Source organism: Lepidochelys olivacea, assembly GCF_965140295.1.
Source record: "Lepidochelys olivacea isolate rLepOli2 genome assembly, chromosome: 2".
NCBI lineage: Eukaryota > Metazoa > Chordata > Testudines > Cheloniidae > Lepidochelys > Lepidochelys olivacea.
In genome coordinates, this window is record NC_140412.1 from 2,549,737 (window position 1) to 2,577,450 (window position 27,714).

Genomic DNA, 27,714 nt, shown 5'->3' on the forward strand with positions numbered 1-27,714 from the left:
AAAGCTACCTGGATTGCCTGTGCACTGCTGTATTGCTCTCCCAAGGGATGTCAGGGTGATTTAAGTCCCCCATGAGAGCCAGGGCCTGTGACCTGGAAAGGAGGATAAGCATTTACTCAGAAGCCAGATGCAGCACCCCTGTTTCTCCTGCTGGTCATTGCCGTGGAGGAAGTCCGGGCTGGCAGGGATCTTTAGCCATGGCAGCAGCACAAGCCAGAGGCCTGTGGTTGAAGAGGCTGCCTTAGCTATGGGATCTTCTCCCTTCCTTCAGGCAGATGGAGCTAGAGACATTATGTGAGCTGTGTCTGCAACGCACCCCTGGATGGGGACCAGGGGGCTCTGGCTGATCAGATCCAGGGGTTAAATTATGTTTGTATTTACTACACTGAATGAAAACGTGGCCTTGGTACAGAGCTGCACCAAACAGCTCCCTCTTGCTACCCTGCCGTGGGGCATCAGCGTCTCCACTGTATCCGCACTTAGTTGTGACACGGAGGCAGATTGAACTAGCGAGAGCAGCCATGGGCCTGCACTGGTCCCAGCTCTGTGGAGAGGAGACAGCTGCTACTACCAGGGGAGGGAAGCAGCTGGGGCCTTCCCTGAGAAAAGCCCATCTCCATGGTAGGCACCAGGCCTGGTCACTTGAGCCAAGCTGCCTCCCTTCCTCCCACCCCAGCAAAAAGCCCATGGGACCGTTTTGGAAAAGATGCTTTATTCACGGTTTGGCAGATACAGACAGAGTGTCAGAAGTTGCTAGGGCAGGCAAGTTTTTTGGAGACAGGGGTAGCCCACACAGTACTATGGCCCCTGCATGGACAGGTCATGGCCCCCTGAAGGGGACATTCAACACAAATCCAGATTGCATCTGCCATCTCAGAGTCACACCTCCAAACAGCACAGCCATGGAGGGCCATGCAGCCACCTGGGAGGCTTCACCTAGCACTTGGAGTGCTTGAGGACGGACTACGGCAGCCTCCAAGAGGAGCCCAAGTGGAACCTGTGCACAGTACAGAAACCAGAGGCAACTGTCATGACTCCCCTACACAGGGAGCTTCACACAAGAGCAGGCAGCTCCTGGTTCCCCTTGGCTGAAGCAGGAAGTACTGATGCATGCCTGAGGAGCCCAGTGCCATCTGCTGGTCCTGCAGCCAGGGGCCAGCCCAAGGGAGAGGCTGTACCATGAAGGATTCCCAGGAGGGCTGCAGGATCAGTGTGAGGGGGAGACCCTTCTGCAAGAGCTGCCTTTTAAAGAGGAGGCAGCCAGAGCGTCTGGACATGGGATGGAATGGGAACAAACTTTGAGACTTCAGTGAAAGTCCTTTTAAAGTGCCCTAAACACAGCAGCTCCCAGCTGGCTGGCTGCCTCTCTGCACCGGTCAGAGCAAAGGAGCCACCACATTAAAGCTCTGACACCCTACATGGAGGCCCAGGCCTTGCTGCTGGCCAGCCCCAAGGGACGAGGCGGCAGGTACCCATCTCCTATTGCCAAGACTGAGGGAACAGTCTAGAGGCGGTCGGTGCAGAAGCACGTTCTGAAGGCTCAGCTTGCCAAGCTCTCCAGAGGGCCTCAGAAGATGTTGGCGCTGCCTTGGGCAGGCCCTAAACTCTGCCCTGAACACCCTGTTAAAGGAGCCTGGGAAATGCCCTCTCAACAATCTGATCCTGAGCGTTAACACCAGTGATGAGAGAGAAGGGGCCAGTGGCACCTGGAGGGCCCTTCCTCCTCTCTGGTGCTTCTCACGGGAGGATATTGCATTGATCCAACATTCAATTCACAAAAATAGTCATCCCCATTGATTACACACCCATATAAAAAGACAAGGCAGCTTCCTTAGACAGTGACATCTCCGCACACGTGCTGGTGTTACAGTCGGTCGCAGAGGCTTCCGGAGAGCAGCAGGAAGTGGGGGGTTCTGACCCCTGGTTGGCTCCTTGCCAACCACCGGAAGGAGAGGGAGGAACAGGGAGTCCACATGCATTACTGGCTGCCTTCATAGTTGAGCACGTAGTAGTCGTGAACGTACATCAGGACGGCTATCGGCTGCCCGATGATCAAGGAGATCCATACAGCTGCATTCCCATAGTTGCCTCTGAGGAACCTTCCCACAAGCCAGGCCAGCGGGATCTGGGGGGAGGAGCAGTCAGAGCTTGGACTCCAAGCCTCAAAGACAGGCTGTCACAACCCGAGTAAGTGGGCAGAACAGAGCACAAATACCATGTGAGGGGAGGTTTTAAAAAAACCAAAACAGACAGGCCCCATTATATGGCCCAGGGGTCCAAAGGTGGTGGTGGGTGCCAGAGCACTGGGAAGGAGCCACTGAATGAGGCAGCTACAGAAGACACATGGGCATTGTCAACTGCCTCGAGCCAACAGATTTACACTAGGCAGGTGTCTCCCTACGGTTCCATGCGGTTTGGTGCAGTGGAGAAGGCCCCTGGGCACGAGCTGTTTTCCAGCATGCCAGAATGGAGATTCCCTTGAAGGATCAGAAACCCAAGGAGGCAGGTGACCTCCCTACCTCCCAGGTCTTACCTGAGCCATCATCCCCATGAACGCCCACAGCCGGAACATCTTCAGGGGCACGCTCACCAAGTACTGGAGGAGAGAAGATTCTGCATCAGCGCCATGCATGGCCCCAAGCCCCACAAGGTGAGGAGCTGCTACTGCTCACCCTCCAGGATCCACCCCCACAGCTAGGGGTGGGGAGGGATGGTTGAGCCTGCTACCCGCAGTCCACCCCCCCCGTGTCCTCCCTTCCCCAGGATGGGTACCCAACTCAGCCCAGGAGATGGCAAAGCCAGAGCACTGCTCCAGCCTAGAACCAGCTGCCCAGAACGAGACCCCTGGAAGCAGTCCCCGTGGGGACAGCGCTGAGCGGAGTTTGCCTTGTCCGCAGCCCCCCCCTCTCCTCCCACGGACAGCACACAGACTGAGGTGCGGTTGCACCGAGGGCTCGCCCTGTGGCTGGTTGTCCTGCTGAGGGCAGGCTGGTGGGAAGGCTGCTGTTTGAGTTTTACCCTCCCCCCGGTCAGGCCATGAGTGTTCCTTTTATGCAACTCTTGAAACCGACAGCCGACGCAAAGAGTCCCCTCCCTCCCACGTAGGGAGCAAGCCAGGGTGCCAACCTCGTGGAAGAAAGCCGATGCCAGGAACACTGCAGTCTGGGCGGTCCACTTGCTGACCCCCCTCTTGATCATTGGTTTGTAGAAGTGCCTAGAACACAAGATCAGGAGTTACCGTGTGGGCCCTGCAGGGCTGGGAGCAGAGCAGTCGGGAAAGCCCAGGTTAGCAGCACTGGCTATTTAACTAGGCAGCAGCAGCTGATTATTGAGTTTTGGGAGCATCTCCCCGCCCGGTGAGAACAAGGAACTAGGTTCTCGGAGCTGCCCCTTTCCAGGAGCGTCCTCACACGCTGATCAGCCCTGCCGACTGCCCCAGCAGGAGCCTGCTGCTGCCGGGCCCAGCTCAGGGTGTTCTCTAGTCGGGCTGGGAGGCCCGCGCTGAGCCCATGGGGAGCCGTACCTGAGACACCACTTGTGGACCGGTATGTTCCAGTTCTGCCAGAAGTACGTCACGGACTCTGAGTTCCTGGGGGAGAGAACCAGCATCAACAACCTGCCAGCCGTGGGCACGCCGGAGACCTGGGAACAGCACAGCCCCGCTGCTCCCGACAGCCAGTCAGCTCCCGACAGCTTGTCATACGCCGTCAGGGCGGGGACTGTCACTACGTCAGCACCGTGGGGCCACGTAGGACTTCCCAGCGAGAGGCCCAGCAGCTGGGGCAGGTGAGTTTTCACAGGCCCCCCCACTCCCCTCTGCCCCCAGCTAGCCCCGAGGCAGGCTTTGGTCAAGAGCCCAGCTGCAGACCTTGCAGGCGTGTCTGTTTACGGCTGCGGACAGGTTCGGGAAGTGCATTTAACAGCAGCCCTGTCCTGGGAGACCCGGCTGGACCAGGCTGAGGGAAGGGCACCCCCTGCTGCCTGGCCAGTCATGTTCAGCCAGACGAGGGGAAGGGGCAGAGGGACCCCAAGTACAACCCTGATTGTCAGCTGCCACTCAGACTAATACCCACAGGGTTTGTCCAGCAGCTCCCATGCGCCTGGCTTCCCAGGCGGGTCTGGCTGCTCAAATAAATTGGTTAGTCTCTAAGGTGCCACAAGTCCTCCTTTTCTTAGTGCGGGCAGGGGGTCCCCGGGCAGGGACAACATGGTCCGCTGGGGTCAGACTGACCCTGAGTGACCCCCCATGACTGGGCTGTGGCCTCTGGCAGGATCTCAGAGGACAGCGACACGCAACCACCATCCCCCGGGGAGCCAGGCTATGACCACAGAACCCTTATGCTTCAGGGGGACCTGGTCAATGGCACAAGGAGGCAGCTGGAGGTGGTTCCCCCCCCCCCAACTTTGAGGTATTCAGCACAGACCATTGAGATGGGATGGTACCTCCTCCAGCCCAGGAGCTCCCCTTCCCTGCAGCACCCGCACATGCTCCTTGGAGGGCTCCCAGCCCAGCAGGAAGGCACTGGAAGTGTTATGTTAGCATCTTCCCAGGCTCAGGGGACTCAAGGGGGTGGGTAGCTGGACAGGGGCTACACAGTGAAACCACATGGCTTCTCTACATAGCTACATGCTTTAAACAGCCCCGCCTCCCATCAGGGATGAGACAGCAGCTAGAGTCTTCTGCCATCAGCTCCCTGCAGCTGGCCACAATAGCAAGTTGAGTCCAAGGAGATTTCCCACCCCCCTTGCAGGGGATACGGGCCTGGGGCCAGCTGTCTGGAGCTAAGCAACAGCTCCCCCATCATGGGCCCCCCGAATGGGTCACTGCTCACCACCAGTCCCTGTAGAACTCCCGGTCGCCAAACCGCATCACTTCAGCCAGGACGTTCAGGGAGGAATGGAAGAACCAGTAAAAGAAGATGAGCCAGATCAAATGATTGGGGACCTGCCCAGAGAAAGGAACAGACTGAACAGACCAAGCACATGCCCTTGGCGGACACCAAGAATCAGCTCATACCAGAGGCATTCCAGGGAATTCCCTGCTAGAGAGCTGAGCCAGCCGCCCCTTGGCATTGCTGCCAGCCACTGCCCATGAGAGGCCAGGGGACAGAAGAGCAGGTTCTGCTGAGCCAGACCATGCTGGGAGCCGGTTTCAGGAAGGCTCCCATGTCCCCAGGCCCCGAGGTATGAGGCGAATTCTAGCGGCAGTACTCACAGCCAGCTTCAGGAGGCGCTCTATGATTCGCGAGTAGTCCATATCCTGAAAGGAGAGCTCCGCATCAGTCCCAGCTGGCCAGGACAAGTGGGCAGGGGGCGGAGAAGAGGCTGGTTTCAGGACTCCACCTGCCCCCTCCCAGACAGGCGCCCACAGCCTGGTTCTGTCAGGGGCGAGGCCTGTGTAGGCACCAGACTGGTGGGAAGGGATGGGGTCCCTGCTGACCTGTCGCAAGCCTCAGTGCGCACACAGCAAAGGAAGCATGCACCCTCCGTGGGGCATGCCACGGGTCAGCCAGTGCACTGGCCACCAGCCGGGAGAGGGGCCTTCAAGCCCGGCCAGCTGAGGCCACCGCACAGCCGGCGGTACGGCATGAAGCTTCTCCACAGAGCTCTGAGGTGCCGCCCCTTGTGGGGCCCCACGTGAGCCCAGCTGTGGCCAGGAACCCCAGAGGGGGAAGACAGCTGCCTCCTGCCCACCGAGGGGTCATTCCCACGGCCCCGCAGGAGAGGAGAGATGCACAACAGGGATCTTGCAGGAGTCGAGGAGCTGCGGGGAGGGAGTCAGTAGCCTGGACCGGACAGTGAAAGGGAGGCAGGTCACTCACCCGGAAAGGTTTCATCGAGTTCTGGATCGTGGGGACCATCCACTGAAAGCAGAAGTTTAGCTCTAGACAGTCAGGCTGCTCCCGCCCAGAGCACCAAGCCCTCAAGCCTGCCCCTCACCCCAAGATCCGGGGCATCCCGCACGGTCAGCTGTGGTCACTACCTGCTTGGTAAGTCACCCACCAGACAGCGCCTGTCCCTGTCCCTGCCCCCGTTCAGCCCCGCTGCTTGGCCGATCCCAGCCTGCCCCATGGCATGCTCACCTGAAGTCCCACATGCCACCGGGGCCTATAGCCAACTTCATTACTCTGAAACTGGCCACAGATGCTCATCAGGGAGCTTGTGTCTGCCCTTCTTTCCTAAGGGGTCCACCCCACCGCACCAGACACCAGCATCTGCTCAGTTCTTAACAAGTCCGTTCCCTGTGACGGTCACACGGTGCAGCGTCTGCGTGCTTCGATTCAGCCAGGAGAGCGCAGCCCGCTCTGCACCAGCCCCTCGGCACCGCGTGCTGCGTCAGCCGCAGGCTACGCCCGCCTGGCAATGGCGGCTGCCCGCGGGCTCCTGGCTACCACCTCACCTCCGTTTCCAGCCACGTACCTGCTGGATCAGCCCCACCAGCAGCTGGATAAAGAAGAGCTAGAGACAAAGAGGCAGCAGTGGTGAGATCAGCCAGGCCCCCTCCCCTGCACAGCACAGGCCCATGCAGGATGCCTGGCCGGTCAGATGCTGGAGGGATCTGGCAGACAGGCCCATGAGGCCTATGGGCCCCTCAGTGCCCACCCCACTGAACTGGCATGCCGGGCACCAGGCCACACTGGTCTGAGCCAGCCCCTGCTGCCTGTGTCCCACCATGGCAGCACACAGACCACGCCAGGAACCTGCTCTGGGAGATGGGCGTCCTGGAGCAACGCCGGGTTTGTTGAATCTGCTGAGCTAGAGGGGTGTGTCCTTCCCCAAAGCACGAAGGCCGTCCGCCCCCCAGCGGGCATGCTGCTGTCTACCAGCTAGGACAACGGGGTGTTTACAGCCACGGGCATTCCCCACCCACCCCCAGGGCCTGGTCAAGGGACCTCTGCTGAGACACCAGCCTTGAACCCGCCTCAGCCCACTCTCCAGAGCAGAGTCAGCGCTGTAGCAGCAGCCACCCGCTGCCAGCCCTCCCATCGGCCAGCTCTGTCCTGCTCTCCGAAGGAGAGCAGGGGCTGGGCCGGCCACGATCTGCACCTGCCGAGCCAGGGGGACTGTCACTGGCCCAGCGCTCCGAGCAGGACGCAGCGCCCCCATCCAGGCCGGAGCTGGGCCCGAGGCTGCCTTACCATCTCGAAGAGCCGGCGGAGCAGGAAGCGCTTGCGTACCCGGGGCGAGCGAGGGAAGTTCAACTCGTAGCAGAGCGTGGGAGCAAACAGGAAGTAGTACATGTCTGAAACAGACCAGCAGCGTCACCCCGGGGACAGGCCCAGCGCCCCTGCAGAGAGTCACTGAGGTTCTCAACAAGCAGCATGGACACCGCCTGCCCAGAGCGACCACGGGTGAGGTGGGTACAGGGGGTCAGCAAGCTCCTGGGACAGCCCTATGGAGCAGGGCCACTGCCTTCAGGGACGCCCAGGCACTAAACCCTCAGCAGGGCTCTCCCAGCAGGTGAGGGAAGGCTGGCTGCGGATAGGGGCGAGCAGCCGGTCAACTGGGTCACTGTCCCACTGTGGCAGAGATGGGAGGTGACTCTTGTTAGCCCTGTGCTCCCCAGCCTGAATTGGCCTCCTGTGCTCCCGAGACGGAGATCTGGGCCCAGTTCCACACAGCCATCAGTGCCCATGGCCAGCTGGCACGCCCTGGGATTTCAGCAGGGTCTTACTGAAAAAGCCCTTGCTCTGGGAGAGAATTGAGAAGTCCAGGTGTGTTAGGCAAGAAACATCTCCCAGCCTACTGTCCCCACGCTGCAGGCCAGGAGCTCAGGGCCAGTTACCTTTATAGGTCAGGTTAGCTGGATAGTACACCCCGCTCTGCGCCACCTCCCCATTGGCTTTCTTCGGCCCAGAAGCTGGAAGATGAGAGAAGAGCCATTAGCCTGAAGGCCAGGCAGCTGGCAGCAGGACCAGCCCCACGCCCTGAGGAGGGCAGTCACATGGGAGGGAGCAGAGACCCCCATGCTGAGATGGCAGTCGCACTCAGGCAAAGCCAGCCGCCGTGCCAATCTCTGCAGAGCCATTTGTGGCCAGGTCTGTTCCCCTTCCTGGAACGGGCAAGCCCCGCGCTCGTGCATCGAGACAGAGAGACCTGGCGGTGAAGCCCGAGAGGGGGTCTTCACTAGCGTGCAATATAACCCTCCCGGCAAAGCGGAGGCCACAGCAGCATGTCACGCGGGGTAGCATAGCTCACAGCGTCAGCCACCGGCCCACCACCTGTGCCTCCCACTACCGGAGCTCACCTGAGCGCGCGCGCCCAGCCTTTGCCCGGCCCCGGGCTCGGCACCACTTGTTCACATCCCGGAAGGAGAAAAGCTTGAGGAAGAGGATGGTGTAGATGGACAGAGTGAACACTGCGCCGACTGGGGAGAGACAAGGCCAGGAGCGTGAGCGACCCGGGAGGCATTGCTGCGGGGACGGCGTTCCCCAGGCAACTCTCCGGCCCTGCCCAGCCCAGCCCCACCCTGGTTAGTGAGTGTCTAACACAGTGGAGAGGAGAGACCCGGGTCAGCCTGTCCCTAGGGGCCCCCAGCCCCAGAGTCCACCAGAGTCGAGGTCAGAGCAGGCTGCTGCTGACCCTGCTCCTGCCTGGCGAGCCCAGAGACCCCAGTATCCCAGGGGTCCCTGCAGTGCGAGCCCATGTCCGAAGGCAGCCAGCGCTGACCGCCAGGGCCCAGGAGGGGCCACCACCTACCTGGAGTGATGGAGGAGACCATCAGAACCACCAGCGCTGGGAAACACAGGATGGTCAGGAGGTTGAATGCATGGAGGGCCGTGCCGACTTTCTCCGAGAGGGAGCCCTGCGGGGAGCCAGGAGACCCATGAGGCCAGTACAACAGCCCCGCACCCTCTGTCCTACCCTTCCTGTGCCGCGCCTCCCCCCCCCCCATGACGGACCAGCTCTCCCCTCTGCTTGCCCCAGGGGCACGGCACAGCTGGAAAAGGCAGCATGCACCCTCCGCCCGGTTGCTTTGCTGCAGGCCCCATTGTGGCTTCCGCCAGAGCTAGGTGCCGGGGCGGCCACCTGGGAACAGGAATCGCAGCAGCCGCTCCCTCCCTGGGACATGCCCCACGGCCCCTCAGACAGGCCAGGCCCAGAACGCACTTGCAGCTTAGTGCGCCCCACAGTGCTGCTGACCCCCTAGCGGCTGCGGCCCTGGGCTCAGGCTTTGAGAAGGAGAGGTGCCCTGGTTCAATTTCTGCTCCCAAAGATCCCCTGGGGAGAGGTATTCCGAGCAGGGCCCAGCACAGACCACACACTGCTCCCCGGGCCTGCGGGCAGCTGTGCTGGGAGATGCTGACACAGCAGCTGCTGGAGACCAGGCCAGGGAGTGGGGGCTTTGGGGCTGCAGCCTGAGGGCTTGTTCCACCTGTCAGGTTTAGCTTAACCCCCGCTCACTTCTCCCCAGGCTGCTCTCCCACCCCCACAAGTAACAAGCATAAGGCTGCCACTGGATGCCCATAGGAGATGGAGCCAGGGCAGAGCATGGCTCCAGTCAGTGCTCCACAGACACTTACTGGTTTCAGGACTGAGGACAAAGCAGGGCACCCCCTTCATCTGGTGCAAAGGCCAGTCCAGAGCCTCCCTCCCTCCCAAGCGCTCCAGGGGATTCCCTCGGGGGCTCACTGGGCCCAGTTTGAGCCCCCCTAGTCTGGCCTGTCAGTGCCATGCCTGCAGCCTGGTGTCAGAGGACCAGTCTTGATCATCCTGCTCTTATCCTCAAGTCCCCTTCCACCCATGCATTTGCTTGGAGACTCCCATTTCCCCGGCCACAGGCTTGAGAGCAGCCCAGCAGCCGCAGCCACAGAGGATAAGTGTGACCCGTGCGTGGCCAAGAGAGCCCAGGAGGAAGGGGCTCACCGCTGCCAGGCGTGTCTCCGTGTGCAGAGCAGCCAGCACAAACACATTGGCCACTGTAAGCAAAGAGACAGTTAGCGCACCCAGTCCCGTCGCCCAGGGCACTGGAGACCTCTGATCACTGCCAGGCAAGGGCCTGCTGCCAGCAGCCGGGCCCAGGGGCAGGAGGAGACGGCCTCGAGTTCCCAGCTCGGCTGTGAAGAGCTGGCGATATGCTGCATCCAGCTCGGCTGCCTTGCTCCTTGCGGAGCCTCGGAGAGCAGGCTGAAGGATCAGCGCAGGGCAGCAGATAGGAAGCCAGTGCACAGGGTCAGGAAGGGTGACCCCGGCACGAGGGCAGTAGAGACTGGACAGGAGGCTCGGGGGAGCAGGAAGGCACTGGGAGATGCCATGAGAGAGGGGTTCACAGCGTCCCTGGAGTCCCACCGCCCCCAGAACAGGGGTCGTGGCTTGTCAGAGCGCTCAGCTCTGCTCTCGGGGCGGAGAAGGGAGGGGGTTGAGCAAGGAGAGGGCAGAGGCTAGGAGCTGGCCCCCTGCATCGCTACTGCAGGCCGTTCTAGGGAGACCTCTTGCGCCCATCCTAGGCAACATTAGCTCCTTCTGGCTCAGGACCTTCCCTCGTGACAGCACTTGTGTCCCCGAAGGACCCCAGAGAGCACACCGGCAACCAGCCCAGTCCAGCCCTGCCAGCTCGAGACAGGTGATTGACAGCTAGCGACGGACTGGGAACGAAGAGAAGGCCAATGCAGCTGCCAGGAGCAGGTCCGAGATGGATGTGGTTAAAGGCGCATCTTGCCCAGACACCAGGCTGCCCCACACGAGCCAAGGATCTCATTCCCAGCAACGGAGCTTTCTGGCAGCATTTGTCCAAGCTCAGCACCAAGAGGCAGATGGAGGAGACTGTCTGCAAGGTCAGGTGGGTTAACCGCAGAGGGCCCAGCCCTCGCGTGAACGCTTGCAATGGAAGGTGGACAAATCCTTTGGACCCCCCCCCCCCCCGCTAGTGCTCTGGGCAGGAGAGGAGGGGACAGGATCTGGGCACCGATTGCTCCGTGGGAGCAGCAGCTGGTGAATGAAGGGCAGGCCTAGGGCTCGAGCAGGCTCAGCTAGGAGGAGGGCCTTCCTCATGGGTTTGTCAGGCTGTGACCCCCCTGGGGAGCAAGAGCCCCAACACTGGTGATGCTGAGGGGCTGGACAGAGCCCTCTGAAGGGCCCAACCCTGCCCTGGCCTGTTGGGGATGGGCTGGGGGGTTCCGCGGGCCTGTCCCATCTCCAGACTGCTCAGGGAGGAGGCAGCCAGCTCCCATGGGGCCCATCTCAGCTCACTGGGCAGGGATTCTTGCAGACTCACCAATGACAAGGCACAAGGAGGGCCAGCTGTAGGGGTCCTTCAGGAACAGGGAGACCACTTGGATTGGATCCACCAATATACCGTATCTGTAGGAGAAACGTGTCTCAGGTGAGCCAGAGGGAAGCACTGGTCTGACGTGCTGCTCGGGGCTCTGGTGCCCGGGTGGCTTCAGCCCATGTGGAAGAGCTGCGTCCGGTTATGCCAGGGATCTGTCAGCAGCAGGTCCCTGTATGGAGAGTGGTTCCACTCCTCCCACCAGCCACAGACATGGACCATTCAGCCCTGGCCCACGCCTGGCATACAACAGGCGGGAGCAACGCACTGCCGGCATCCCCAGAACATCCTCCACCAGGACATCTGCCCCAGGGCTCGTTCCCTCAGCCGCCACCTGTTCCCTCCAGCCATTAACACAGCTACTTGTTAGCACTCAGGAGCCTTTGGAAAGCATTGAGCCTTCGGGAAGAGATTAGTGAGAAGTCTGGGCATGGGAAAGGGGCTCTCCCCCCTGCTCAGAGGGGCTGGCTTTTCTCCCAGAACTCCTCTTGGGTGTCAGGCCACCAGAACCCATCTCGGGGCTAGTCTGCAGTGGTCTCCCATACAGTCCTGATGGGCATGGGAACACGGAGCACTTTGCCAGGCCCAGCAACACCCAGAGGCTGTGGCCTTTGCTAGCCAGGCCCGGCCCAGTTCCAAAGCGGGACTCCAAGCCCGCACTCAGCCCGGGGGACTGGCCCAGCCCACGCAGCCGCTGGCTGTTAGTGACCCAGGATGAGAACTTACAGGCCGGAGTGGCGCTTGGGACGGTCCCAAGCTGCAGATGTAAGGAAAGCGCCATGATGTATTGTCAGAGCTCCCACTCCGGGGAGGGGGCAAGGGGCCTGGCCCTCCGACAGGTGAGAATGGGGAGCGGCTTTCAGAAGTTGCAGTACATGTTAGTACCACGTGGTGGCACCCGTGCCCTTAGCATGCGCATGGTGGCCCCGGCTACTGCAGGGGTAGGCTCCCAAGCCCCGGGGCAGCAGGCGGACGGGGCACTGGCAGGAGGGGACACTGCCTGGGCCCATGCCAGGTATCTGGGGGGACGCGGCCAGACCTCACTGTCCATGACCAGCACTACAGGGTCCAGGCCCTGGGGGCTGAAGGTCAAATCTCCTCAAGCTCAGCACCCAGCAGGCTGGGTTAGTTGTGCAGCCCCACGCCGGCAGGGAGCAGGTTGCCCCTCGGGCACCAATACCAACAGGTGCCAGCGTAGAGCCATGCGCTTGCCTCCGCCGGGTGCCAGGGCGGAGGAGGGCTGGCAAGCCAGCCCATGCTCCTAGGAGGCATGCAGACACTTGCCAATCCCTTGCCTGGCCTTGGTGCTTACCGAGACGTTTCCCGGGCACAGGAGTCAGGGCCCTTGGCCTGAGGCAGAGCTTAGCCAGGGCCGGGAGAAGGGTCCCATTGAGCAGGGTCACTGCTCGAGGCCCTGCCCTGAAAGCTTGGGCAGGGCACAGTGCTGTCTGGGCGCTCGAGCACCCAGAGATCGCTGCCGAGTGTGGAATGCACCCTGAGCACAGACCCTCTCCTCTAGGCCTTGGTACAGGGAGCTCCCAACTCCCCTCGGACCTTCCCACCTCGCTCCCAAGCCCTGTGGAGTGTGTAGGGGGACCAGCCACGACACACTCAGGGCGGCTCTGCAGCAGCTCGCCAGGAGCTCTGGAGTCTGCACCCTTAGTGTAGGCAGGACCCCGTCAAGCACCATCCGCTGCTCCGGGCCACCCCAGAGCAAGGCCCCGCTCCGAGCCTGCGCTCCAGCTTCATTCCCACACGGCGTCCAGAGCCGGTCCGGGGTGGCGCGCCCCATATGGCATGACTGGTCTGTCTGGTGTGCGGCTCAGGCGGGCAGGGAGAAGGGGTTTGGCAGGACCCAGGGCAGGGGGACTGATTTGTGGGTCACCTTTAGCTCGTGACAGAACTTGTGAGCAGCTGACTCAGCAGCCCCTGCTGCTCGTCCCATCAGTGATCGGGTCCCATCACGCTCTGCTGTGGGAGCGTGTCTGCAGCCAGCCCCTGCCCAGCCAGAGCACCCCCCGCAGCCTGGCCCTGGTGCAGAGCAGCAGGGGTCAGCACTTACTTGATGAGGTTTTCTAGGAAGAGCCGGGCGTTGCTCAAGACCTGGAAGAGAAGGAGCCAGGGTTACTCAGGGAGTGACTGGAACTCGGAGCCTGCGCACGGCTCCGGAAGGAAAGGGGGAGGATTCCACACAGGGCTCGGCTCAGCAGACAGGGCCTCCAGTAGGCTCGGATCCAGACTCCCAGTGGCAGGCTGGGGAGGGGCACGGGGGGTTAGACCCTGTTACTGCCCTTCAGAGAGACTCACCCCCGAGAAGCATCCCAGAGCAGCCTGCTGCTCTTGACTGCACCGGGCTCCCTTCTTCTCCCATCCTGCCCCCCAGAAGAGACAGGCCTTTGCCCCTGCAAGCTCAGTCGATGCCAGGCAGGACCTCAGCTGTCTGGCCACGGGTCTGTCCCTGGTGCCAATCAGGCCTCGCCGGTGCTGTGGAGTGCTGGGTGCTAGCTCCTTGGTAACAGGCCCCAATCCTTCAGTGGAGCCTCAGAGGCTGCTCCGCAGGGCATGGGGTCAGGCCCAAGGGAGCCCCACAATCCCCACTTACAGGGCAACAAGTTTAAGTAGCCAACAGGCCTCAGCGGGTCTCACTGCAAGCTTGGGGTGCAGCTATGCTGTGCCCAGCAGAGCCCGCCAGAATACGAGTCAAATCCCGCCCTGCCCCCTCGATGGAGGGCAGCAGAGCCCACACTGCAAGTCACAGACTGAAGTGACTGGCACCTTTGCTGGGTCCATGGGGTGCAAACCAGGCCATCCACGGTTCTCTGGGGGGCAGGGACCTGCCCCCTCCAGCGGCTTGGGAGACAGGCCCAGCGTTTGCTGGCTCCCAGGCAGGCAGCTGAGCGAGATCAGAGCCCCGAGGGGAGATGTGGCCCCAGAGTCAGGTTGGGGCATTTGAGCCCTGTGGAACCTGGCTGCCCAATATTGAGCAGCAGCTTGGCCGGTTTGCCAGTGCCCAAGACACGGCACTTCAGCCAGAGCCTGCTCCAGGACAGTACCTACCCCAGGAGTTCAGGAAGTTTTGAGCAAGCGCGTGTTTCTGCATTTCCTACACTCGGGCAGGGTGGCTGGGCACGGTCATATGCGGCCGGGTTCCTCCCCAAAGGCACCGAGTCCCCCCCTGCACAACTGGGAGTTCAGACTCTTCCCACACTTGCTCCCTGTTTGTTCTGACTTGGGAGAGGACAGCCACTTTCGACAGCCGACCTCGGAGCCACCCCCCAGCCCCTTCTGGCAGCCGGCCCCGGGAACCTGCACTGCAGCTCATTGCCTGGAGAGGCTTCCTCGGCTCTGAGCTCTCCCTTGTTTCCTAACCGCACGAAGGTGCCTTGCTGCACAGGGATTACCCTGCTGGAGCCAGTCACTTGCCAGCTCCAAGTCGGGTTACGAATGCAGCCGCTCCAACGCCCTTCCAGCCCCACCCTGCTGCTGCTCAAGTTTCAGCTTGGCACTCACACAGCCAAAGGTCACCAGGCAGTGAAGCAACAGGGACGGGCGCCATGCCAGTAGCTTGAGGGCTGGTTACCGCAGCTGCTTGGGGAGCCACTGGGAACAAGCAGCCCTGGCACAAAGCACCCTGCTGCGGGCGAGCACGTACTGGCTAGGCACCAAGTTTCCTGCCACAGGGCACCTGTGAGGCAAGAAGGAGACAGGCAAACCCTGCAAGAGCTCGAGCCTCACCCCCCTTCACCAGGAGAGACCCCACAGGCTGTTCCACCTCTCCTCCCCACAACAGCGGGCTGTCAGGGGTCTCCCAGGCTACACTCCTGTCATGGGATCAATACGGCTGCCCCGGCACGTTCCAGGCCACAGGGCTGGGTGATTGTACCCAGCCTCGCAGGGGTCAGTCAGGTCTAGGTGCAGCCCCCAGACTGGGGCTGGGGAGAATCCCAGCATAGGCAGGGGTTTGTGTAGAAGGGACTGGCCAGAAAGCCAGTCAGCTTCGTCCAGCAGAGGGACATGGGTCTCTGGGGTCTGCCCTGGCTCTGCTTGGCTGGTCGGGTCTGGGGTGGGAAGCTACAGAACATGTTCTGTCCCCCACAGCCAGGAGACTTCACGTGCCTGAGGAACTGAGGGTTAACAGCCTCCACTGCTGGCCCTGCGCGGTCAGGAAGGCGTTTCTGTAACTGCTGCACGGTCATTTCCAGATCTGGCAAGAGTCTCTTCCCTCCTCCCCGCCTCCTGTTCCACGGTGTCCCAATCTAGACGGGCACGCTTGTATTGACTTCTCGCCCTGTGATGCAAGGGCTACTGCTCACACAGGACGCGAGTCATGAGCAAGATAAGGGGCCACAACATTACTGCAGATCCCGGCTTCTCCGCACTCCCCAGTCCCTTTTGGAAAGGGTCAGAGGCCTTCAGCCAGCAAGTGTTTCTTCTAGCAGCTCCTCAGGGGCTAGCAGGAGATCCCATCTATGCAGCTGCCAGGCTGGTTCAGGCACACAGTGGCAGGGATCAAAGTCCTGCTAGGCCACTGGGTGCAGTCATGGTCCTTGGATCCCAGCTGGGCCCAGGTTGAGTCAGAGGCCACTAGAGAAACCAGAGGCCCCAATGCAGGTGTCAGAGGCCATTGGCTGCTGGGGAAGAGGGGCAGTCGGGTGCTGAAGCAGGTGTAGACAGTTGTGCCCATTATGGAGCCCAGGGCCGTTCCACCAGGGAGGAGGAGATGCTGGGGCAGGGAGGGTGGCAGCAGGTCGGGGTGGAGTCAGATGCGGAGCACTCACTAGTTCACTGGGCCAGTAGGACATACAAGGCAGGGTCCCCTTCCCAGGGATGGGGCTGACCCTGGGGCCTGACAGCTCTGCCACTGTACACAGCAACGGGGAGTTTGCTCCATGCCACGAGCAAGTGTGAATTCTACGACAATAGAGAGCCACGTCTCTTCTGCTCCCTTTCCCAGGGGAATCAAATTAAACCCAGACTCTGGATTAACCAGGGCCCCAGTGCACCTGTCCTGGCTGCAGAGCTGCAGCCTGGGGGAAGGGGCGCTGGCCCTCACTTCCCCCGCCATGCTGTTTGCCTCAGCTGTGCTGCTCTGCCCAGGCCAGCCATGCCCCTGCTAGTGTGCCAAGCCGGGATCCCACAGGCCTAAGCCTGGTGTTCACCGGCTCTGCTGGCCTTTGGCCCTTCTTGCACAAGGATCCACTGACCCATGTTATGCAAGAGTCTAAGGATTAAGCTGTGGCTCCTTGCCAACATCGCTGGCTCCTGGCCCCCACGCTGCACTCGCATAGAGCTGAACTGTAGTGGTGAGAGGTCCTTGGAGCTAGCTTTCCCCTATGGGCTAGGGGACAGCAGCCCTGTCCAGTGCTCTTCTGGATGCTCCATTTCATTGGCTAGATTAGTCCTTGACTGGGCCCCCTCCAGGTCCTCCCACCCCATCCCCAAGCCCTGGGGCTGAGCCGATAGTCAAATGCTGCCTCAGCACAGCTCCAGCCCTTGGCTTCTGTCACAGGGGCACCTTCAGTCCCAACACTCGACATGTGCACAGCCAGGGATGTGACCCCCAGGGGAGACCATGCGAGCTGAACTGTGTTGCAGACTTCAGCATTGTACTTGTGCGGGACGCCACGCAGCTGGCGTTCGGGGCCGTAGAGCCCCTACACGGACCGGGGGAGAGAACGTTCAAAGCAACGCGAGATTCCAGATAGTGTTCAGATGTGGCCCACGCACAGACCCGAGGCAGGATTGCACTGGCAGCTGTGTGTCAAACCCTTTCAGCATGGGTGGGTATTAACCCCCGTTGTCCAGATCACCAAGTGGAGGCAGAGGGGATGGGGCTTTCCCAGCGCCCAGCAAATCAGTGGTGGAACGGAGACTAGAGCCTAGTGGGGCCTGATTTAGTCCCTCGCTCTAGTCACAAGAGCTCGTGATCTCCCATGAGGCCAGCCAGGAACAGCCAGTAACTTGAAGAGCCTCAGCCGGACCTGCTGCGAGCTGTCACCTGTTCCTGACAGTCACACAACTCCCCGAACGAGCTCGGAAACCTGCCGGAGTGGGTCTGGGCTGCAGGAGATTACCTTCAGCTGCTGCACGGCTCCTCAGCAGTCCCCTGCGTGCAGACAGGCTCCATCACTGCACTGCTGCTGATACCCACTTGGGTGCAATTTGGTCGAGAATTGCCCTGCGCCGAGGGCTGGGCTAGGCTGTTACAGGTGCAGCGGCTAGCTGGCTCGTGGCCAGCTGCTCTGCTCCGTGAAAGCAGTCTCTTGCACAAGACAGGGGAGCCCCAGCCAACATGTTTGGGCATTAGCACGCAGAGGAGCAGGTGCCAGAGAGCCAGGCTGGCCCCCAGGTGCCAAGCCAAGCCACCAGCCTTCAGCACTCTGGAGGAGTAACACCATGGCACGGTGGGGAGAAGCTGTCCCCCACCTCCCGCAGTGCGAACGGCCCAGATACGGCTCACACTCACCAGCATGACCACACACCAGTTCAGGATGCCTCGGTAGTTGCTGTACCCACTGGACGAGCTGAGCAGAGACTCCTGCGCCTTGTGACACCTGGAGGGAGAAGTCAGAGACCCTAGCAGATTATCCAAGCCCCAGTGACAGGCGAGGACCCCACCTTTCCCAAGGGAGCCCCTTCCCACTGCTGGCTCCAGCCCCCAGCAGCTGCAGGCATCCTTCAGCGTGTGTCACAGCACTCCAGCTTCCAATGCGGGCAAGCTACGTCCTACTGGGACATCACCCTCCCATTCCCAATCCCCCAGGCCAACCCGTGACCACGACAGCTACCGCTCATGTGCAGAGTGAGGGAGCTATTGCCCTCTCCTGGCATGGCCCAGCTGGTAACGAGAGCTGGCCACCACATAGCCCTGCAGGCCACTGGAACCTGCCCCAGGGACCACAGAGCTAGTCACACCCATGGGGAGCTTCATGGGCAGCTCCAGGAGTGGAGGACCAGGAAGCTAAAGGAATGGTCACAAGAGGTTTAGACTTTTCTGGGTCAGATTGAGGCCTGAAGCACCCACCAGGTATCTTGTGCGACCTGCACATTGGAGGCCACACGCTAACCCAACAGGTTGGAATCTGGACCACGCTGGGGCAGCCAGACAGCCGCCATCTCCGGAGAGCAGAACGAACTCCACCCCAAACTCCCCACCTTCTGCTCTAGGTGCTGCTCAGGCCAACCTCTGCTGACATACACAGCAGCAGAGACATCAAAATCTCTACCTGTGCAAGACCACGCACGGCACGCGCTGCTCCCCAGCAGACGGGAGCACACACAGCAGATCAGTCACCCCGCTAAGTACACCGCTGGAAAGAGCTCAGCTACTCCACAGAGCCGCGCTCGCGCCGGTCGCTGCAGGAGTTGCCAGAGATCTGAGCAAGCAGCACAGCGGGGTGCCGTTTCCCGCAGGTTCAGGGTGGCCAGTCCCCTGCAATGGGGCAGCGACCCATGGCCAAGCACCTCTCTCCCACCCCATACACAATCGGTCCCTTGCGTAACCCGTACAATGTCACCGACGCCCAGAGATTAAGCAAGGAGTCTGTTACTTTAACATTAATCACAACCTCTTAAGCTACTGGGTTAAGCCTCTTGGCCAGCCTCAGGAGCCATTCACTGGGCTGGAGCGGGGAGGGGAGCGTGCCACTAGCCAATAGGAAGCAGGAGCAAGACCCTTCCCGCTCACTGGCTGTCAGCCTGCTCCGGACCACGGAGAGCCCCATCCACATCAGTGATGGCTTGGGGATGCTTGTCCCTATCCCCTGTCCTGGGGACAGGCCAGCTGTCGGAGCCCTGCTTGGGCAGCAAGGCGGTGAGACAGAGCTCGCTATTCCCTCCCCTGGGAGCCCCACTCTACGTGCAAGCCCAGCCCTGGAGAGGAGTTTCACCAACAGTGTTAGTGAACCCCACGCACTGCTGTTAGTGCGGGCGCCAGGCGGCAAACCGGGGCAGGTCTGCACCACCCAAGGGAGCTGCTGCAGGGACCAGGATACACGGCCACATGCAGCACAGGCCCTACGGGAGTACGGTGGTACCCAGTCCCAACGTGCTGCGGTCACGGCTCTAGGGAAGCAGCCAGACCCCTCCTCCAGGCTGCACGTCAAACAGGTCCACGTAGCTGGAAGATGCCCAAGGTGGTATCGTGCTGATTCAAGGCCTCCCAGCGCCAGGAGGTTGCAAGGCTTGTTTGAGTCGTGTGGACAGGGCTTTCACAGGGGTGCAGTATTTAACGTGGGTAACCACTAGCCGAGCTGTAGCCTGTGGTGGGGGAATGGCCCCCTTTCCTCAGGGCGGGGCGTGCCTGCCATGGGGCTGGCACTCTGGGCCTGCACAGCATAGGCCATGGGACTGGTCGGCAGAGCCAGGACTTCCAAAGTGTCCTGCATAGCGAGAGTCACAGGTCAGACGAGAAGCAGCAGCTAGAGGCTCTTGTGCTTGCACAAGGAATCCAACTGGGGCCAGTGATTCCGCCTGCCCAGGGCACCCCAGTCTGCTGGAAACCCAGCTCATGGCAGCTACCTGGCCAGGGGCAAGGGTTTTAAGATCAGCTGGGGCCAGAATTTGGCATCAAGTCTCTGCCCAAGCCAGATTGGCAGGGAACTGACTTCTGTATCACCTTACCTAAAAGTACTTGAGCTGGGATTATCCCCAGGATTAAGGCAGGGATATCCCATCGAGTTTCGCCACTGCTAAGGGCCCTGCTGAGCCTCTTACTAGGAGCGAGAGAGACTGACAAGTGAGAGTCTGCCGGCTGCTGGGAGTTCAGACTCCGATTTGTGTGGTTCGATCCAGCTCACCCCTTTTCCTGGTCCAACACTCAGGAACTCTTCTGCGTTTGAACGCTATGCTGCTGCCTGCTCTCTCACCATCCAGGGCTCGGTGAAAGATGCACACAGCCAGGGACTGTGGGAAGGCAGACAGCAGGCCCCTCTCTACACTGGTAGAGGCCAGATGAGGACTTGCCTTTCCATAACAGCCACACAGAGCCACCACTGCGGGTCTAGGACACAGCAGCGAGGAGCGGTAGCCAGTTTAGAGCCCTACAAGGTTTTTCCATTGAAATTAGATGTGGTTTGAACCAAATTTAGACACTCAACTTTCTCCTGCAGTGGCAGGCTAACCCATGTGAGCAAGAGCCGGGGCAGTAAAGGCTGCAGTGAGTGCAGGAGGAGGGAAGAGATTTACCTCTAGTCTGGGTAGTCACCCAACCAGGGAGAGGAGTGTCTGGCTGACTGTACAGAACGATACCTCTATTAGATGGCCAAACCGACCCCCTTGTGTGCACTCTGGTTGCTATTTTAGACACAATTCAGTCAGACTGAATTGACATTTCTAGAGCTGGTGTCTGCTCCTTAAGAGCCAAAGCCAGAGGCACAGAACTTGCTCCGAGTCAGTGCGTCTCCAGGGTTGAAGTGGAGCCCAGGCATCCTAGGACACAGACACGCCACCTTTAATCACCTGTGCCCATGTTCTGTGCGGCACGTGGGGTATGTCCCCAGGGAGCCATCGAAGGAGTATTCAGAGCCAGAAAGATACAATCAGGTGGGGACGGGATTAGGAATCCTGAACTACAGCGAGAGGCCTCTAAGTCCAGGGCTGGGACTCTTTTGGACTGTCCTGGTAAGACGATTAAGGATCCCACACTAGGCTAGAAAGTCAGTGGCCTTCCTCAGCACCGCAGCTTCCAGTAGGGTTTTGGACTCCTCTCCTGTTAGGTCCTTCCTGGCTGGGACTCGCTCTCCAGGGTGGAGGTTCCCCTGTAATCCTCGAACAGGCTCTGCACCCGCTGACCCAACCAACAGATGCTCTTTTGATCATGACACAGGTAAGTCTCTCTCCCGGCTGGACTACAGGCATCTGTGCCGCAGTCCGGTGCTTCTGGCGTCACAGAGCAGATGCCCCAGGGCTCCTGTGAAGGCGGCTCTGCAGGAATGGCTCCTTCGTACCCGACACCCGTTCCCTGTTGCCCTTAGGCAGTGCCTGCCTTGCCAAGAGAAGTGAAGTCCGACCACCCATCAGCCTTTCACCGCCCAGGCCTCATGGAGCATGCTGGATTCGCCTCGCCTTGCGCAGCATTGTCAGCTGAGCCCACCAGCACTAGCCAGCCCCCACACGTTTAGCTCTGTTCCTGCCTAGGCCTACTTCTCCAGTGGCCAGCCTGAGGTTAGGCCTTACTGCCCCCCAGACACCCACCTTCCTGCCCTATGCCCATATTTCTAGTCCCAGACAGGCAGAGACACTGAACAGCTGAAGAAATGGCCTTATCCCCCCAGAAGCAAAGGGCCCCCTGTGCTCTTCTCACTGGCTGCCTCTCTAGCCAGGCTTGTGGCACAAGGGGCTGACAGAAGACCCCAGCACGGCATATTTCAGTCACTTGGGCTTTGTTGCAGACATTTAGCTCCCCTTCTACCACTAACCTCAGCACCATTTAGTGCCAGGCTGCGACACTTGGAGTCTTGGCTGCTTCCCACCCCCTCTGGGGTCCTCCTCTGCACAGCACAGGGGTGAGGGCAAAGTCCTCAGGGCAGAGTCCCGGCCACTGCTCCCCCTCAGCAAAGCCAGGGGACACTGAATTGTCAGTTCTCAGCTCTGGTGATGGAGGAAATGACACTTCTCCCTGCAACCTTCCTCCACAGGTGGCCAGGAGCAGCACCTCCAGCAAGGGGGATCTATGTGCCCTGTTAGATTACGCTCAACCTTGCCCCCAGATGCTGCACGGGAGACTGCTCTAAAAGCTGGCTGCTCTCCAAACCTGATCAGAGCAGGAAGTGGCTGGCCAGCCATGAGGAGAGAACAGGTTATAGACCACGTGTTTGCGGAGCAGGTAAGGCAGTCAAGGCTGCGGCTTACAACAACTAACACTCACACTGCTGCAAGCCCTGTGACACCGTGGCATTTAAGTGAGCCGTGGCCCGCAAGCATCCCCCCTTGCGCTGCGATTCCATCTGCTCCTGAGCAGAGCGGCAGCCGGCTGCGGCTGTGCCGGATTGAACATCGAGAGCCGCTGGGGTGCAGGTGGGTGACTGCCAGCCAGCATCACAGCGGGTGTGCTCCGAACTGCTCGGCTAGCGCTGCCGTCTTTCAGATGAGGAAACGGCCGATCTGACCAGTCTCGAGAGACCCCACGGCAATCCGTAGGGAGTAGTGTTTCCCTGAATTCCCAGGGGAATGCCAACCCTGGTTACTCCCCCCACCCCTCACCCTTGCAGTGTCATTTGGACGCAAGATTCTTTACTGCGTGTTCCACTGTGCTGTTAAACACCATCGTGCAACACCCCAGAGAAGGCTGCATTTCAGTGGCAGAGGAAGCAAGCCACATAGAATCACAGAAGTGTAGGGCTGGCAGGGCCCTCGAGAGGTCAGCTGGTCCCATTCCCTGCACTCAAGGCAGGACTACATAATAACCAGACCATTCCTGGCAACTGTCTGTCTAATCCATTGATTCCACAACACCACAACCATATGGGCTTCCAGCTGTTAAAGTGAGCGACAAGGGATGGCCCAGTGGTGCAGGCACAAGCCTAGGGCTACAGGTTCAATTTCCCTCTCCACCACAGGCCATGGGTGATCTTTGGCAAGTCCCCTACTCAAAGACTCAGCTCTCCAGCTGCACACTGGGGTAACCGCCCAACCCTGACATACAGGGGGCGGGAGGAGAGACAGGAACGGTTGAGAGGTTCAGACACTGCAGTGATGGGGGCCAGGGGAGACGTGTTTTGGAATCCTCCAGAAGGCTAGCAGCAAGCTGTACACATGGCTAGTAACTATGCAGTCACTTGTCCTCCCTCCAGGAGGGACTCGCTTGTTCTCTCCAGGCCTAAGACCAGCCTGAGCTCAGAGCAGAGGCTGGCTGGTGCTGCCTTCACACAGGGCCTAAGACAGCGAGGCCCTGATCTGGGCTGCAGCCTCTTGGTACTACTGCCAGCAATTAGCTACAGAAATGCCACGGCGGTCTCCCGGTGAGACCGATCCTAGACGTTCAGCTCAGCTCCTGCACACAAGTCGGCCTGCTTGGGCCCAAGATGAAGCAGCAGATACAGTCATGCGCTTTTGTTCTCTGCGCTCCAGATTTGGCAGCAAGCCTCACAGCTGGGTTCTATTGTCAGCCTCCAGCAGGCAACTCACCTACATCAGCTGTACAGGCTCATGCTCCCTCTGTAAAATCTCTAACGCCCGTGGGGTCTGAGACTGCACCTCCCCACATTCCCTCCCTGACACTAACTGGGAAGAGACAGGGCCTTGGATCACTGCTGGCATTTCTGCTTTAGGGCAAGATTCACTCCCTCTGCCTCTCTGCTGGCTGAGAAAGGCATACGAGCCAAACTCCCCTCTCCCAGAAAGGGGGCGGGAGTAGATGATTCCTCCCATGCGGGGTGGGAGACAGGACTAAGACCAGCATGGAGGGTAAATGGACAGTAGCTGACATGTTGGGTCCCCACCCTAGGAAGGCCACCTATTGGTACCACTGTCCCAGGCCACAAGGTGGAGGAGAGATGCCCCAGTTTCCAGCACAGATTGGATCTGTACAGTTTGGAGAGAACTTCTGAAATCGCCGTTGACAGACCAGCTCGGGGAATCCTTGAGAAATTCAAGGGACAAATCAAGTCTTGTTGACACCTCCCAGGGTTCTGCTGTATCACCCAGCAAAGCCAGGAATGAGCGAGAGGCGGAGAGGAGAGGGCAGGCATGCCAGTTGTCAGAACTGAGACCACGCCGGGAGCCTTGCCCTTACTGTCATGGTCCGTCAGGCACAGCTACAGCCCCCATCGCTCTGGGGTCTCTACAGCATTTGGCAAGGGGGTCCTGCCATCAGCAGAGGGGGCCACAGCAATCCCTGGTGGGCAGAGGACACCCGTTTGCTCCACACCGCATGACCGCACACGCACTATGTTAGGAGGTCACACTGAGTGGAGGATGCCGTTTTGTAGAGCGAAAACTGGCATCATCCATGCTGTCTGGGGACCTGGGAAGAAACGGTTCATTTAAACAGGCTCGTGCCAACAGTTTGGGAACTCCTCCCCCCACCCACCACTAGTGAATTCACAGAACACCCTAGGGAGTCGGACTTCACACCCAGCAAGAGAAGAGAACAAAGTCACTTAACATCCAGAGACCAGCACCATGGGCACCCAGCACTATCAGGAGGGTTGAGAGGCTGAGTGTCAGGCCAGACAGGACCACCAGATCACCTAGTCTGACCTGCACATCACAGGCCACCCGCACCCTAAACCCAGCTATGGTGAGGAGACCCACAGCAGACTAGACTGGTGTGTGTCACAGGCAGAGAACAGCAGGGACCAAGGGGCACTGGTGCCCGAAGCTCCACAGTGGCAGGGAATGGATTCAGTGAGAGACACCCAGCTAATTCTGGCAAGTGACCCACACACTACAGGGAAGGCAACCCCCCACCCTGAGTTCCCTGCCAGTCTGACCAGGGGGGAAAGCAGAGAAGAGACACTCCCCTTCCCATGCCCACGTATAGATCAAGGAGACCCTGGCATGTGAGCAAGAACCAGCCAGGCAAGAACCTAAGAGAGGACACTTGGTGCCAGCTCAGATGCATCCGATGAAGTGAGCTGTAGCTCACGAAAGCTCATGCTCAAATAAATTGGTTAGTCTCTAAGGTGCCACAAGTCCTCCTTTTCTTTTAGCTCCGAGCACTGGCTCACCCTGCCCAATGTCCCATCTCCTGCCATGGCCCTCCCTGAGGCTTCAGAGAAAGCAGATACACTCTCAGAATACACCAGGGCGGGGGTGTCACGGAGTCCCCGGGCAATGCTCTGGAACTGCTCCCTACAAAGCCAGGCAGGACTCTGGGAAAGTCTCCTTTCTGTGAGCAGACTGTCTGCAGGACACACAGCTTCCACCTTCCTGGGTCTGACCTCTGCCCCTCCATGCGCATCCCACAGTGAGTCTGTTCAGGCGGGGTCCTGGGGAAGCCAGAGGGTCCTGCCCCCCAACTCTGCAGTCAGATGTGACTCTCAGCCAGCCAGTAAATCAGAGGTTTATTAGACAACAGGAACATGGTCTAACAGAGCTTGCAGGTGCAGAGAACAGGACCCCTCAGATGGGTCCATTTTGGGGGGCAGTGAGCCAGACAACCATGTCTGCACTTCCCTCCACATCCCCAACCAGCCCAAACTGAAACTCTCTCCCACCCCTCCTCCTCTGGGCTTTGACCCTTTCCCCGAGCCAGGAGGTCACCAGATTCCTTTGTTCTCCAACCCTTTAGCTCTCACCTTGCAGGGGGGAAGGGCCCAGGCCATCAGTTGCCAGGAAACAGAGTGTCGGCCATTCTCTGTGTCCAGACCTCTGCACACACCGGCCCTCTAGGGCTCTGCAACGATCATACACCCTTACCCCACCCCCTAGATACTTAAGAACCGCATAGGAGAAACTGAGGCACCCCCACAATATTCAGAGGAAACATTAAGAACAGTCCTGCTTCATCACACAGGGGGGTGCGGTGAGAGAATCCCTTCCTGACCACTGCTGATGGCTGGCTGAAGCCCTGAAGCAGGAGCTTTAGGAATACAAGACATACACTGGTTTCAGAGTAGCAGCCGTGTTCGTCTGTATTCGCAAAAAGAAAAGGGGGACTTGTGGCACCTTAGAGACTAACCCATTTATTTGAGCATAAGCTTTCGTGAGCTACAGCTCACTTCATTGGATGCATACTTCATTGGAAGACATGCACTGGAAGTGAGCCCCAGGGTTGCGGAGCCCTGTCCCCCACCATCACAAGCAACCCAGTGATACAATCTCACTCAGTTGGTGCAGCCCCTGGAGAGGTTCCCTGATGACGAGCCGTGGAAAGCTGGCCAGTCAATGCTGATTTCCCCTCCCTGGTTACAAGTGCCAATTCGCAGGAGAGGAGGTTATAAATACACAGAAGAGGCTCTAAAAATGCCAGCATCACAGTATGGGAGCGTAGGTCTCCGGGTGTGGTCCCAAGAGACCAGCCCCGTACTAAGATGTGGGCCACGCTTTGCGGCCTGGGAACCCCTTACAGCAAAGGCCTCCTGCCTGACAAGTGGCATTACCTCCCACATGCTATCAAACCCAGCAGCGAGCAAGAGCAAGGTAGTAGCCCTGTTCCAGCAGCCCGGCTTTAGGGCAGCATTGGATACGATGTCAGGGAAGTTCAGGCAGGCTAGCCTGGATACAAGTGTTGCCATGTGGCCTGAAACTGGCAGAAAAAGGTAAACAAAGTGATGAATGGCAACATGTCCAGCTGGGGCGAGGCCGCAAGGGGTCTGATGGAGTCAGGGCCAGCCTCCCTCACAACGCTGATCCTTCACCCCTTATAAGGCCGACCCCCTTCCCCGCCTCTCACCACACTTTCCAGGCAGGAGCCTCGGTGCTCCCCTGTTGGGGCAGGCTGGGAAGGGAGCGGAGTACGGAGGACGCACACAGGACAGGACACGAAGAGGAGCAGCCAAGGCAAGACCGAGATTAGAAAGCCGGGCATAAAACAAAGAGGGGAGACGCACTGCACAGTCAGACACCAACCCCATGACCCAGTCAGAGCACGGGGACGAACCTACTCCGTGCAGAGGGACTTTTAATTAAGGGCCTTGAACCATGCTCGGGGCTTATCTGCCGGCACAGTTATCTGCTCCGGGGGCACAACCGCGTGAGTCAGACACACAGCGGCAGCGGCGACACGGCGCCGCCAGCCTCGGGCGTCGTTCGGCTCAAGAGTGAACGCCCGGTCCCACCACCCTCACGTCAGGGTCACACACAGCCCCTCCGGGAGCCAGCGTCGGGCGGCTGGGAGCCCGACTTCGGGGTACGAGGCCTCACAGGACCACCGGCGCGGGGGGCCGCTAGGGACCGGGGGGGGCATGTGGGGGCCGCACGAGGTCTGTCCTATTGCTGGAAGGGAGGACAGACGTCACCCCAGCTGGAAGGGGTCACCGTGGGGGGGACCCCAGGCACAGGGCCCCAAAGGCACACCGGGGGGGCGGGGGGGGCCTGGACCCACGCAAAGGGGAGTCGCGGAGGCCGTGGCCCGTGGGGAGGGGCCCCGTGGGGGCTCGGGCTACCGGGGGGGGGCAGACAATGGGGCCCCCATCGACCCCTCCCTAGTGCCCAGCCCCCCCGCGGGAGGCGAGCTACAGGAGCCCCATGGGGAGGGGCCCCGTGACCCCCCGCGGGGGGAGGGGCCCGGGCTCTCGGCCCCCCCTTACCTGAAGTCCCCGCAGTTGTCGGGGTCGCTCTCCGCGGGGGGCTCCGCTGCCGGCTCCGGGCCCCCCCGGGGCGGCTCCGCCTCCCGCTCGGGCTCCCCCTCGGCCGGGCTGCCCGCGCTGGGCCGCCGGGGTCCGGACCGCCTGCGGCGGGAGCCGCCCGCGCCGCGCTCGCCCATGCCTGGCTCTGCGGGCCCCGCCGCGCCGGGAGCCGCGTCCCGCTGCTCGCCGCGCCCCGCCAGCGTGCCCCGCCTG

The 27,714-nt window shown here is 60.4% G+C and overlaps 1 protein-coding gene across 1 annotated transcript; it reads right to left on the bottom strand.

The window, feature by feature from the left end:
• Positions 1-695: 695 nt before the first annotated feature.
• Positions 696-27,687, bottom strand: DGAT1 (diacylglycerol O-acyltransferase 1). Its single transcript, XM_084621895.1, has 17 exons — positions 27,463-27,687; positions 17,736-17,823; positions 13,332-13,372; positions 11,216-11,301; positions 9,868-9,920; positions 8,701-8,806; positions 8,249-8,368; positions 7,787-7,861; positions 7,140-7,243; positions 6,421-6,459; positions 5,823-5,864; positions 5,216-5,260; positions 4,833-4,945; positions 3,524-3,589; positions 3,127-3,214; positions 2,534-2,596; positions 696-2,125 (listed from the first exon to the last, which is right to left on the bottom strand). The coding sequence occupies exons 1-17, from the start codon at positions 27,636-27,638 to the stop codon at positions 1,979-1,981; spliced, it is 1,452 nt and encodes a 483-aa protein (XP_084478021.1). The 5' UTR covers positions 27,639-27,687; the 3' UTR covers positions 696-1,978.
• Positions 27,688-27,714: the final 27 nt, after the last annotated feature.